The 13,603-nt window shown below is 43.6% G+C and overlaps 7 protein-coding genes across 7 annotated transcripts; 6 read left to right on the top strand and 1 right to left on the bottom strand.

The window, feature by feature from the left end:
- Positions 1–504: 504 nt before the first annotated feature.
- AOL_s00188g178 (uncharacterized protein) lies at positions 505–1,343 on the top strand (the record flags this gene model as incomplete). The annotated part of the gene is made up of 2 exons (XM_011128426.1): positions 505–591; positions 672–1,343. The coding sequence occupies 2 exons, from the start codon at positions 505–507 to the stop codon at positions 1,341–1,343; spliced, it is 759 nt and encodes a 252-aa protein (XP_011126728.1).
- Positions 1,344–1,842: 499 nt separating this feature from the next.
- On the top strand, positions 1,843–2,498 carry AOL_s00188g177 (uncharacterized protein; the record flags this gene model as incomplete). The annotated part of the gene is made up of 2 exons (XM_011128425.1): positions 1,843–2,186; positions 2,279–2,498. 2 exons carry the CDS (start codon positions 1,843–1,845, stop codon positions 2,496–2,498), a joined length of 564 nt encoding a protein of 187 aa, XP_011126727.1.
- A 468-nt stretch (positions 2,499–2,966) lies between these two features.
- On the top strand, positions 2,967–3,515 carry AOL_s00188g176 (uncharacterized protein; the record flags this gene model as incomplete). The annotated part of the gene is made up of 1 exon (XM_011128424.1): positions 2,967–3,515. One exon carries the CDS (start codon positions 2,967–2,969, stop codon positions 3,513–3,515), a length of 549 nt encoding a protein of 182 aa, XP_011126726.1.
- Positions 3,516–4,400: 885 nt separating this feature from the next.
- Positions 4,401–4,904, top strand: AOL_s00188g175 (uncharacterized protein; the record flags this gene model as incomplete). Its single annotated transcript, XM_011128423.1, has 1 exon — positions 4,401–4,904. The coding sequence occupies one exon, from the start codon at positions 4,401–4,403 to the stop codon at positions 4,902–4,904; it is 504 nt and encodes a 167-aa protein (XP_011126725.1).
- Positions 4,905–7,022: 2,118 nt separating this feature from the next.
- On the top strand, positions 7,023–8,559 carry AOL_s00188g174 (uncharacterized protein; the record flags this gene model as incomplete). The annotated part of the gene is made up of 6 exons (XM_011128422.1): positions 7,023–7,131; positions 7,206–7,221; positions 7,289–7,341; positions 7,424–7,782; positions 7,842–8,473; positions 8,538–8,559. The coding sequence occupies 6 exons, from the start codon at positions 7,023–7,025 to the stop codon at positions 8,557–8,559; spliced, it is 1,191 nt and encodes a 396-aa protein (XP_011126724.1).
- Positions 8,560–10,024: 1,465 nt separating this feature from the next.
- On the top strand, positions 10,025–11,551 carry AOL_s00188g173 (uncharacterized protein; the record flags this gene model as incomplete). The annotated part of the gene is made up of 4 exons (XM_011128421.1): positions 10,025–10,050; positions 10,121–10,953; positions 11,027–11,181; positions 11,249–11,551. 4 exons carry the CDS (start codon positions 10,025–10,027, stop codon positions 11,549–11,551), a joined length of 1,317 nt encoding a protein of 438 aa, XP_011126723.1.
- Positions 11,552–11,730: 179 nt separating this feature from the next.
- Positions 11,731–13,047, bottom strand: AOL_s00188g172 (uncharacterized protein; the record flags this gene model as incomplete). Its single annotated transcript, XM_011128420.1, has 1 exon — positions 11,731–13,047. The coding sequence occupies one exon, from the start codon at positions 13,045–13,047 to the stop codon at positions 11,731–11,733; it is 1,317 nt and encodes a 438-aa protein (XP_011126722.1).
- Positions 13,048–13,603: the final 556 nt, after the last annotated feature.

Raw genomic sequence — 13,603 nt, 5'->3', positions numbered from 1 at the left:
ATGACAGTAAAATACTCCCATTTGTGATATATTTGATTCTCATCGAAGCCAGGTGCTCAACGACCGATCAAAGATATATGATACTTTATATATGATAATATTGGTCTCGTAAACCCGGCAACTAGATTATCATATGTTCTGAGAGCGGTTCCATGACCGAAACTGTAGGCTGAGAACACCTATTTTACATAGAAATCACTCCAAAGTCCCCTGAGAGGGTGCACAGCATGTGCTTATATTACATACGTGAACATTCTTCAGTTCCTCAGGTAAGCATGCAATTCCCGTCATCACGATAGCGACATCCCGTAGAACCATCTTACGCTTCAAATATTTTCCCTAAGTTCTTCGTGACAGCTATAAAATCCACTAGATGCTCTTCAAGATTCTTCCATCAACATTCTCTTTCTTCTCATCTCAAGAATATCTCCTCATCAACAAAGATCCACATAACCACTATAAACACCAGTTTTATCTCTAAAACCAACTGTTTTCATCATCAAGATGGCGACCGAAGGTATGACTGTCCTGGTTGAGATGCCGAATCTCAGTTCTGCTGTCAGGATGTTCCACAAGCTTGACGACGTCAACGTAAGTTACCCCCCCACCCTCCAAATTATCTCTAATATCAATCTTTTCCGCAGACCTGCTAATGGTTTCGGAATATTTAGTCCCTCCTAAGTCTTATCAGCGACACCTGCCCATTCTTCGAGATCTCTCGCATGACCGCTTTCCGCAACAACAAAGCCCTCGAAAAAACCGACAAGCTCTTATTTGGAGAACACCTCGTCGTCAAATACAAATACGAAGACCTCGATCGCGTTGATCCCAAAGTTGAACTCGAGAAGGTTCTCGATAAGATGAAGGATATCGACGTAATCCTCCAGATTCTTTCTACTCAAAACGAGTGCCTTCTCGACCAGGAACAACAAAACCCGAATATCAAGGGATTGAGTGTTGGAATTGGCTCTGATTTTTCGTTCGAAGAGGGTTATGAAAGTTCTGATAGTGTCTACTATGGAAAGGATATGCCTCTTCCTGTCATTCGTGTCAAACTTCCTGGCGCGAATGGCGGTGCGGTCATTGCTCCTGGACCTGATAGAGACTCTAAAGAACGATTCCGACGTATCTTTGATACCAATATCCAAGGTATCTACTTCAAAAAATACAAAGCCGGATACCCCACTAGTTCCTTGGAGAGTATGACGAAGGAGCAGCTTGAGGAAACTTTTGGGATCTATCCGGCTCTGGAATCTTCTGGTTCTGAGGAAGATGGGTCTGGTGTATCTGGAACTACGGAGTCTTTCATCCCTGATGAAGAGATTCCTCAGTTGAAAATTTGAGTGCTGGCTTGTGGATTACGATCTCTGTATCTTTGAAGGCATCTAGTCTCTTGCTATCAGCTATTTTGGCTTTCAACTTTGCAGGAAGGTCGATTGGAGGCTTTCTATAATGATCACTTTCGTAGAACCCCAACCACAATATAATCATTCCTACCAATAATTTCCTTGCCCATGGTCATATATCCTTCATCTTTTGTCTGTGTCCAAATGTTTCTAATCTAATATGTGGGGTTGAGTGCAGGTGCTAGGTTTCTGTCTTGGTATTTTGTGTTTCTTACTATTCCGCTATCTTCAAGTTTGCGATTTCAATTCATCTTCACTATAACATCGTGGATAATATAAGCAGCGTGAATAACTTTCGCTCTTCAAGACGCAAATAGCTTTTATCGTCTCCTCTAGAAAATCTTAATCATGTAACCAAAACATTACCACCCTCATAATCATCACCTCACCAGAAGACTCCATCAAAGCTATCATCACCATCAACCACCAAATCACCATGGCAGCAAGCTCTAAGACTCCCCATCCCAACACCTCTCCTCCTCCTCCTCCTCCCTCTCCTCTTTCAGAAACAGCTGCATTGGACCTCAAGACCAACACCATTCCCTCACCAACCAAACCAAGTCCCACCAGCTTCCTCGACCTCCTCCCTCCACCACGCAAACCTCATACTCCAAAGCTACAATCACCAAGTCGTCTACGATACGTCATGAATGCAGACGCTCCACTAGACGTCTTCTCCAAACCGGAGGAACCTACTAAGAAATTCGTTCTTGAAAGAAAGCAGCCTCCTAGCACTCCTGGTGCTACTGCTAATACCACTACTATTACTACTAATACTACGTAAGTCTTCATCTTTAAAACAAAATATCCGTTCATAGCCCTGTATACTTTAGTTATATTACAATATAACTAACTCGAATAAATATAAATAGCAACACCCCTTCCTCCTCCTCGCCAATCCAATACCAAGGGACCTACCATGGCCCTTGTTTCTCAAGAATCAGACGTTTCCAGGGACCCCGAAAACCAGGGGTTTATGAGAAGATCCACGAAGAGTGGATTAAAAAGGCTTTGTTGAGGCAGGAGAAGGATCTTAAGTGGGATCCGGAGACGGGGGAGCCGCTTTTTGATGTTCGGTGTGGGGAGGAGTGATGGGGTCTTTCCCATCCTCCTTTATTTTTACTTGGTGGGGGTGAATGGTGTATATAGGGGGTAGACGTTTAGGTTTTTACTGTGGAGGGGTGGGGTGGGTATACCCCCCCTCCACTCTTGATAATGAATATTTTTTTTTCCTACTTTCTTTTGAAGTTTGATTGATACGAAACTTAGAGAATGTGCGGGAGGTGTAGGGTTTATAATGAGGATACTTGCATGATATGTTCTCGAAGTACATTTTTCGAGTCAGACGATTGGGGAGTAGTATTCTGCGACAATATATATTTCGCATGCATGATGGATATGAGTTTGATATTTTTGGCTATACTAATTTCTCTTGATCTTCAAGATCTAGAACAAATCATCCAAGAATCCCAATATCATTGTCGGAGGTATATACCTAGAAGCATATATATAAAAACCATTTAATCTACCAAAAGGGGGAGAGAAAAAGATACTTAACAAATGGAATCACTCGGCTTCACAAACATCGACTACGCATCCATCGAATCCAAACTCGGTATCCCAAACCGCTGCTCCAGCGATCCAAACGCCCACCGAAAACCCCCTCACGATCCCCTCCTCTACAAAAAAATCTTCGCCGATTCCCCCACACTAACAACCTCTGAATGGCAAAATCCCCAAAAGGTTTTGATAAAAATAAGAACCTTCCAAGTAGGATTTCATAAATACCAGCATAACCTAAAAGACTTTAATAAAAACTGTAGGGTTATGAAGATGAATTTGGATGATGAACAGGATACTTTGAGTAAACTCAGGATTTATGGGACGCTTGGAGAAGTTGGGGTGTGGATTTTGAGGATGGAGAAGAGGATTGAGGAGAGGAATAGGGAGATGGAGAAGGCAGTGAAGAGGTATGAGGAGTTTGTGGAGGCGGGGAGGAAGAAGATTGAGATGATTATGGAGAGGGGAGGGGGGAGGGAGAGAAGTTCGTGGTGGATGGAGAAACCGTGGTATGAGAGGGGGGAGGTTTATGATAGTGGGGAGTTTTAGGGGGTTTAGTATGTGGAATGAACAAGCGGGGCTAGAAGGTGTAGATCGGTAAGCTATAATTATAAGCGTAGGAAATTTTGATCATTTTAGTCTTTTAAATATATTTATATGTTTTTTGATACTAGTTTCTTATCGTGAACTAATTTTACAGTAGAATGTCTATAGCTACAGTATAACCCTTTTAATGAAGTCAAATGTGTAATAGCAGTATGGTACAGAGTAACAACATAATTAGGTTGGCACGGACGCAAGCCTAACTCTAAATGACGGAGTTACGATCTCGCCTATAGTTTTTATCTGTTTCATATGCTATAAGAGTCGATTCCTTATGAAGGGTCCTGAAAGTGATATTTAAGAAAAGTGTTTCAGATAACATTCATACGTAGTTAAGTAGGCTTATGAATTTTGACGAGAACTAAACTAATCCTAGAACCATGTTATTGACTCTAAGTCTATTATCATTTTACTGGCGAAAAATCAAAACGTAGTAGTTGTACTCATGCGAGAAATGTAAAAGTAGGTCTTCAAATATACTCCTAAATCGATCTGGAGAGTAGCCATAATAGCTAAAGTAGCGGTCATTCCTTCAGAGAAATTAGTCAAGCTCCTACCGGTATACCTAGATGCGATCCTAAAACCTTATAATCTATTGTCTTCTTTCTTTCTTTCTCTTCAGGCGACCAGGCATGGGAATATAAAAGGGACCGAGCCAACCGAGGCCTCTTCAGATTCCGCTCAAGATGGTAACAAACTTAGACTCTAGTCAATAAAACCCGATCTTTGACGGCCTTTTCACACACTATACTCCTAGTTCCGAATCCCTAGCCCTAAAATACCATATTTATTCGTAACAATAAAGTCTCTAGACCAAGGCAGAACACCAAAATGGCCCGTGAAACCGAAAAGGACTTCAATCACACCTACTTCTCCCTGGGCGAACGCCGCATTCTCCACGACCTAGGACTGCCGGACTATGTGACTCACTCGGCCGAACGTGCGTACTACTACTACCGCCACCTAAGCCAACAGCCTTACGTCATAAAAATCGATAACTACCGAAACCCAATAGAAAATATACTAAGAAAAAGGGGACTGAGAGCAGGAGGGAGGCAATGGAAGGAAGATATTGAAGTTCAGTGTTATGAGTGTGACTGTTGGGTTTGTCCGCGTGGTTTGGAAGGTGTGGAGTGTTTGTGTGATAGTGATGATGATGAATTGGAGATTGGAGTGGAAGGGTGGCAAGGGTGTAGGGGGTGTGGGTATTGTGTTCGGGCGGCAAAACGGGAGTTACCACTTGGGGTGGCAATGTATGATGGGTATGAATTTGGTGAAGTCGAGGCCGAGGATGATTATTCTCCTGGACGGGCTTTTTATGCGACCTGGAAATAGTAAGATTTGACTAACTTGAGATTGCAACTGCCTAATTATAATTATATAATTGCATGAATGAATATTTGCAAAGAGTCATAATGGATGTTAGATGTTATGATCCAGATGGATCTGAAATTGAAGTCACGCCCCCTTAGTTCCTTGGCGAGTAAGCTGTGATACCAACCTCAGGTATTGAAGAGACCGCCAGATTGTTTTCCCACTTAAATCCCAAGAAAAAAATAAAAAAGTTTATGATTTCCCATCCAAGCCCTGGGATATAGCCTTGTGTCGGCTGTACTGGCGCCCTAAATCGTAAATGGACGGGGTATATGCAGGGGGCCGAATCGGGACTCTGGTAATGTGTTACCATGGTACCCTGCTACCAGAGCCTCGTTTTTAAAATGTGGGAAGGAGCTGTGTTGAATATGTTGGATTTCCCAATGAGGGCTTTGAGCCTCAAAGTGTGCCGAGGATCTTGATAAGATAAGAAATGCCAAGCGATTATCGGAAGGGTTTGATATCGTGAGATTGTCATACCAATACCTCCAATGACAGCCACTTCGAGTACTTCACTTCCCTTCTCAAGGACCTCATGATATATGAACATACTAATTCGGGACCTTAATTTCAGATTCTTGAATAATATGGTTTAAAATATGTTTTGTTTGTATGGTTCAAGTTGCCGGATTAAAAGTTTGAGTATATTAGCCTGGCTCGACTGAAAGTTACCGAACAAAGCAAAGGATAAAAACCTCCGCATGGGAGCTGATTATGGCCATCATGACACTACTGATCACTGTCCCAGGGTGACTCTTCGTTCCCCTACAAAAGCGCATACATAAGTATTCGCTATGTAAAGTCGAGAATATTTGAGAGGGGCTGCCATGCTCCCGGGTATATTGACGAGCGAAAGGGGGACAGGGAACATGCACATGAACATGAACATCAATACGATAATACAATACATATAACAGACCAAACATTATAATATTAAGCTCTGGGGCAAAGAAGCTCTGCATGAACAGTCAAAGAACTTCTAGCGCCGTCCGTTGGATGCAGGATGACTCTTGCTAGGGTACGAAAATTTTTCTGTTTCTGTTTCTAATCTTATCGAATGAGAGAAACCTCCCACCATACATGCTCCGTGCCTACATAGTATGCATTTTTCCCTGACGTCTGAATGAGGCTAGCAGCTATCTTGCTGTGACACCGCCGTTTGGGGCAGGCACAACCCCACCTGCGCACATGGGATACCCACTGCAGCACTGTCGAGTTCCCCGTCGTCGACAACTCATCTTCTGGCCCAGTAGGAGTAGAAATGCGCTTGATTCAATTCGTTTTAGCGTCGGGTGGTGCTCTTTTTTTTCTTTCTGCGAGTCTGCCTATTGGTTGGTTTACTAGCTTTGCTTTGCTTGCTTGTCTGATATGGGCATTTGGGAGTTCTTTGTACTTTATATGACCCGCGAAAGAAGAAAAAAAAATAGTTTTTTTTAATTTTTTAATTTTTTTATGAGTGGGCGACCTGACCACCAAAAATAAAATTTTCGTAGTTTGCCCGCCAAAAAAGCCAGCCAGTGAGCAGCAGCCCCTCCTCCACCTCCGAGGCCCCCAAACAAATTGATATTAAAAAAGATTTTCCTCGCCTTTCTCTCTCTCCCCTCCTCTCCACCATCATCAACCACAACCAATACAGAAGTCAACCATTACAACCACGCTCACCAGGGACGAATTGATTTCATCCCTATATCCACGAAGGAATCAGATCTATCGTACTTCTCGCAAGTAGATAGACCTCTTCAGTTCTCTTCGTACCGCCGTTTGGGACTCCAGTAGTTTTCCAAACCGCTTTCATACCTTCGTCTAGCTCCTAGTAGCTACGGATTCCTGCACCGGTCATCCTCTTGTTCTGCTTCAGTCAGAATAAGAGATCTCTAGTCAGAATCTGTTTTTGGCCTTGTCCTTTCTCTTGAGCAATCGAGAAAGGTCCGCCCCAGAGACTTTAATAGTCCCTATACCGATCCTCATCTAAGGAAAAAAAAGCTTTTTTCGAAAAGGCCTTTTTCCTTTCCTCTAGTCTACCTTCGACCTTCAGAAAGCAGTTCCGCTTTCTGAAATCCCGTTTCCCTAACCGCAATCATGGCTTCCGAGGGGATTGAAAACCCACCAGACTCGCAAATCGAGTCTAACTGGGATCAAACCACCGAGTCCTTCGATGATATGGAGTTGAAGCCTGAGCTTCTCCGAGGTATGTCTGCATGCTGTTCATAAATGCTGAGGTTTCAGAGGGATTTTTTTGCTGACGAGACATTTTTAATCTAGGTATCTACGCTTATGGGTACGGAAACCACCTGACGAACCTGCAAAGAACGAACCCCACACTAATACCCCACCTCTCTATATAGTTTCGAGCGCCCATCCGCTATCCAGCAGCGTGCTATCTTGCCAGTCGTCAAGGGTAAGCTCGTTCCAAGCTCCTGTCTCCTCCTTTTCGTTCTTGAAAAAAAAAACCCTTTTCTAACATACCTCCTGCCCTCTAGGTCACGATGTCATTGCCCAGGCTCAGTCTGGTACCGGCAAGACTGCTACTTTCTCGATCTCCTGCTTGCAGAAGATTGACCCTGAAATCAAGCAGACCCAGGCTCTCATCTTGGCTCCTACCCGTGAATTGGCCCAACAGATCCAAAAGGTCGTTGTCGCTCTCGGTGATTTTATGAACATCACCTCTTATGCCTGTATTGGAGGTACCGCCGTTCGTGATGACATGAAGAACTTGAATGAAGGACAACAGATCGTCGTCGGAACTCCTGGTCGTGTTCATGACATGATCCAGCGCAGGGCTCTGAAGACTGACTGCATGAAGATGTTCATTCTCGACGAAGCCGACGAGATGTTGTCGGTAAGTTTCACAACAGTTTTAGCATTTTCAGATGGATTCTAACAGTTCTCTTCATACAGCGCGGTTTCACCGAGCAGATCTACGACATCTTCCAGTTGCTTCCACAGTCTACTCAAGTCGTTCTCCTCTCTGCTACCATGCCACAAGACGTCTTGGAGGTTACCACCAAGTTCATGCGTGACCCTGTCCGCATCTTGGTCAAGAAGGATGAGCTTACTCTTGAAGGTATCAAGCAATTCTACATTGCCGTTGAGAAGGAGGACTGGAAGCTCGACACCCTCTCTGACTTGTACGAGACTGTCACTATCACCCAGGCCGTCATCTTCTGCAACACCCGCAAGAAGGTCGACTGGCTCACCGACCAGCTCACCAAGCGTGATTTCACCGTCTCCGCCATGCACGGAGATATGGAGCAGGGTCAGCGTGAGCTTATCATGAAGGAGTTCCGATCTGGTTCTTCCCGTGTTTTGATCACCACTGATCTTTTGGCCCGTGGTATTGATGTCCAGCAAGTCTCCTTGGTCATCAACTACGATCTCCCAGCCAATCGTGAGAATTATATCCATCGTATTGGTCGTGGTGGTCGTTTCGGTCGTAAGGGAGTTGCCATCAACTTCGTTACCGCTGATGATGTCCGCATGATGCGTGATATCGAGACTTTCTACTCCACCCAGATCGAAGAAATGCCAATGTATGTACCCATCCTATTTCAAATCCCTGTGGAACAAGAGTATGGCTAACAAGACATCCTACAGGAACGTCGCTGATCTTATCTAAACGGTTTTTTCCCTCCTACCTGTTCAACGCCCATTACAAACTACATTCTGCAAACAACAAGATTTTACCTAGCTTCTTCGCAAGCTTAATCTGACGAACTCAACTACGAACAAAACGATCCCTTTCAAACGAAAACCTGTTCCTACCCACACAAACGTGTTCTCCGAAACTACTTGTATGCTCCTACTACAATTAATCCTACAAATCCGTTTTTTTATACTCTTGTCCTAGTCTCAGTTCGCGACTTCTTTTCAACTGTGCTCTAAATTTCGCTTCTTCGCTTTTTTCTCCTTACTTGTTGTGCTCGCTAAATTTTGCATTGCTGGGAAGGGGGAAAAGTCGATTCGATTGCTAGAGGTTTTGATAAAAGTACGGGGGGGACTGTTTTTTTTTCTTTGCTTCTGACTACGATATCTTTATGTCGTTGTTTTCTTCCATCGTCTGTGTGCCTGTTAGTGCCTTTGCTACGCTCTGTTCTTTCCAATGTCCTCCCTGCATTCTCGCATGTATCTCGCACATCTCAATAGAATGATTCGATGGAAAAAGATTTAAGAGATAACATTTAGACCGTGATGTTTGTGAGTAGCGGGAACTACCTTCGCTACCATTTGCCATCACATCACTTGCCATCCGCCTGCATCGGTGGCGTTCGTGAAGGAGGGGTACGGAGTTCCCCACCACCCTTTGTGCAACCTATCACGATCTGTTTCAGACAATTCGGTTAGCTTCTAACGCAGACAGACATCAAGTTTAATCCGGTACGTGCAGGTGATATCACAAAGCGTACATATTTTCGTAACAAAAACTACTTTTTGATCGATCAAACCATCGAAAAAGCCCTTCCCTTCCCAACTTGCAAACAAAAAAAAACACACCAAAAAACAACTTCAGGCATCATTTGAATGCGGGGTTGACGGGGCGCTTTGGTAGTCGCTATGTTTTCGAGGTGGGGGTATAGAAAGTTGAAGGTAGGTTCTGTTTGAAGAGGGTATTTTGATTGAGATGAGGATATCTATATCTAGCTCGTGGATCCCTCCCCTTTGACTGGCATCCTGGAAGTCGGCGATGCATTTGATGCCTAGGGTTTTGTTGGATTTTTGTATCGACAACACATATAACATTTGAAAAAACTTTTTGAGAGTTTGGCCTTTTTTTTTGAAAAATGGATGATTCTAAATATCGTGCGAGTACACAGGCGACGGATGAAAGAGATGAGGAAGTAAGAGTTGAGGGTGATAGCCCGGGGGAGCTGGGTCCCAAGGCTAAGTGGTGGAGTCGGGAAAGGTGGTATCCTCAATCTATAGATATATCTATACCCGCAATATCTTGTACAGAACTCGTTGATGCTGACAGCTTGATATATGGTAGATATTTTGGGTCCATTATATTTAATATATGCACCTTTCTATTGCCTGCACTCTACGGTACATTATCGAAGTTGTGGGTAGCCCAAATTGACGGCTCGATGGTCGCTACGACTGATGCTTATACGTATGATCCAAACCCTCTGGCCCAGTTATCAAATAGAATATACATCTAACAAAGCTACTTTGTTCTATAGATACATCGGTGTCTTCGCCGAAGTCATAAACGAAGGTCTCCCGCGCGGTGTCTTCACCGTCATCGGTGACCGTTCCTCCCGCACCATTCAATCCCGTATTAACCTCACCTACACGCTTCTATACACACAATCAATCCTTGGCCTCCTCCTTTCCGTAATCTTCTGCTCCGCAGCATCATCATTTGCTTCTACATTCGTACCACCAGAAACTCGTGATGCATCGTTGACATATATCCGTATATCGTCTTTCTCCACACTGTTCTCCGCTATAAATGCGGCTGTGGGGGCCGCTACTAGAGCTCTAGATCGGCCTGATATTCCGTTAGCAATAAACTCTGTTGCTACGTTTGTTAATATCATATTAGACTTGGCGTTGATATCGACGGTTCGGGCACCTGGTCTTAACCCTACTGCTAATACACAAGCTGGTATTCGATTAGCTTGTGATGGATGTGGTGCTCTAGCCGGGGTTTTATATTTCTTATTCATGAGTAAGAAGAGTTTGTCTACGACCCCTGTTTCTATGAAACTTGCTATGAAACCGAATTTCGTTGCGTTGAAACAGTTGGTTAGGGCTGGTGTGTTTACGTTTGTGGAGTCGGCGGTGAGGAATGCGTTGTATTTGTGGTTAATTTCTAATATTGTCAGCATGGGGAATACTTATGCGACTGCTTGGGGGGTGTTTAATACTATTAGGTGGGGGTTGATTATGGTTCCTGTTCAGGCTCTTGAAGCTTCGGCTGTGACGTTTGTGGGGCATAAGTGGGGGGCTTGGAGAGGGAGGGTTGGGAGGGAGGTTAGGAGGGCTAAAGCTGGGTGGATGGATATTTGGAGTAAGTACCTTCGTTATATTACCTATTTAATCAGGGAATTAAGATGCTGATATATGTTTTTTGGGGGGTGTAGAGATTGTTCAGCCGGCGATTAAGTCCTTTTTTATTGTCTTTTGGATTGAGATATTGCTGTTTATTATTCTGGCGTATACGGGCGGCGTGAGGTCCTTTGCGTATTATCTTTCGAACAGCGAGACGGCAGCTGAAGTTACGGAAATGATGTGGAAGGTATTTATACTCCAAAAAGCCCCAATCTACTATTCAAGTACTAATAATATAACGCCGTTATCGATAGAGCATCGAATGGTGTTATATCTTCTACGCTCTCAGTACCCAACTAGCCACCATCCTACTGGCAACCCAGCCACGATGGTACCTTTACCAATCACTATGTTCGAATTTATTATACGTTTTACCGTGGTGTATTGCGGTGACGAAGATTGATATGAATGCTGGGAATGCGTGGTTATATCATAGATGGATCTTTGGGGGATCTTTGGTGGTTAGTTTTGGGATTATTTTGGTTGTGGATGGGATTTGGGCGGTTTGGCTGTGGAAGGGGAGGAGTGAGATGGCGCCTATACAGGATGGGGTTTAGAAGTATATATAATATACTTAGAGAACTTGGGGGCGGGGGAGAAGTTGATTTATATTATGTTTATATCAGATTGAACGGGTTTTGCTTGCTCGAGAACATGTGAACTTTTTGGAATGAATTGATTCGAATAAGCATCTCTTCGGATATCTAAAAATCTATGTATATGCGTATATGCTAAGTTACTTGAAAAGTGGGAACCGCCACCTCGGTGGACCCGGCGAATCCGGCCGACTTATCGAAAACACCGATGAAGTATCAGAAATCGACAAATCTGACCTCTTCTCAAATATATGAGCCAAAGTATTCTGAACATCATCCTCTGACTCCATTAACTCAATCTCCCCAAATATCACAGTCGACAACTGCGAATGAAACGCCAAAAAGTCAGGGTAAGGAACCATCTGTCCATCATCAGAGAACGTAATCCTCTTCCCATCAATATGTTTCCATCTAAGTCGTTCACGATGTTCTCGATTCTCCCAATCTTCTTTTGCAAATACTCTAGAGTCTAGGAGTCTTACGTAGTTCACTCGGAGGAAATATCCATATTCTTCTTCTTCGTATTCTTCGTCGGTGTTTTCACCGTCGATTACGTCTGGGTCGTCCAGTAGCAGCTTTTCGATTGTGATAAGTCCTTCGTCGAACATTCGGGCTACGGGCCAGTACATTAGTAACATATTCTCCGGTCCCGTTAACATATCCACCACCTTCTCATTTAACCCTGGAAGATCCATCATTAGCGTATATGGATAAATCGTGGTAGCAACCATCCTATCAAGTGTAAAATACTCATCAGTAATTTGACACCGATACCTCTTCTCATTACCAGTCGTTGCAATCCAATACCCATCCTCCCCATTTCTCCTCCTCCTCTTCCTCCTTTCCTCACCCCCCGGTGCAAAAGAATATTTCAATTTATAAGCCTTTGAAACCTCAGACTTTAAACTATCCTGACACTTCGCATTTATTCTTTCTTTCTCTTGGATTATTAGTTGACAATTTTCCACCGCGTTTTGGTATCGTAGGATCCTTTCGTCATGGGTGGTTAACCATACCCATAGATGTAACGCCTTTTGTTTCCACGGGTGTAATAACGGTTGAATATAGTCATCACTATCCAATGTTCTACCTCTATACCTCTGCGCCGGTAACTTCGGAAACCCCGGCCGTCTAGGTGCAAGGTTATGTATAAACTTCTCCCTATCGACCAAGTTCCTTGGAAACCTTGCGATGAAATCTAGGAGTCTGGAATCATTGGATTCGAATCCGTAGGGGAGTAAAGAAACTTGGAGGGTTGAGTCGAATTCGCGGGGTAGACGGAGGTATGAGGCTACGATATGGGAGATCTGGAGAGCGGTTATGGTGGGGTTTAGTTCTAGACAGATTTCTTTGAGGTTGCCGTGGGTGGTTAGGAAACCGATGTTGAGGTAGCGGGGGGGTTTGCGGTAGCGGGTTGGGTGGAGGGTTGTGTGGAGGAGGTGGTCGAGGAGTTTCATGGTTTTGAGGATTAGGTCTAGCATTATAGCAAATAGTATTATACACTATATCTAGTGTGTATTGATATATGGTATCGATAGGGTTAATTTCGAAGATGTGGATATGTTTACCTTAGCCATTCACCCATATGCAGAAACAATGAGATCAGTCTCAGCAAAATTACTCCAATGACTCCCTAAGTATCTACAGTACTAGATCTTTTAAATCGTTTTATAGAGCCTTACTCAATTATACTTCGTATGAATAAATTGTTTTAGTAGCATCTTGAAATCAACATGTTGCATTTTAACGACAAAATGTGTTGCAATACTTCTACTCGAGTCTAGGTAGTCGATGATGCACGTTAAACTTCATCCGAAGTCGGTGTTATAACATTAATCCTGAGTATCCGATGGCAAAAGGTAGCCTCGAATCCGGCAAAAGGTACCGAGTATAATAAGTTGGTGTGTATGCAAAGTAGTTAGCTAGCTCTCGATCCGGCTCTCGGCAAATCGTCAAAGTCGGTCCACATACACCATATCAAGACTTCCGAGTCGGGACTTATGTCTTACTGTT

Source organism: Orbilia oligospora (assembly GCF_000225545.1).
Source record: "Orbilia oligospora ATCC 24927 unplaced genomic scaffold scaffold00188, whole genome shotgun sequence".
Classification (NCBI taxonomy): domain Eukaryota; kingdom Fungi; phylum Ascomycota; class Orbiliomycetes; order Orbiliales; family Orbiliaceae; genus Orbilia; species Orbilia oligospora.
Note: the sequence above shows the minus strand (reverse complement) of the source record. Positions and strands in the feature narration are given on the sequence as shown.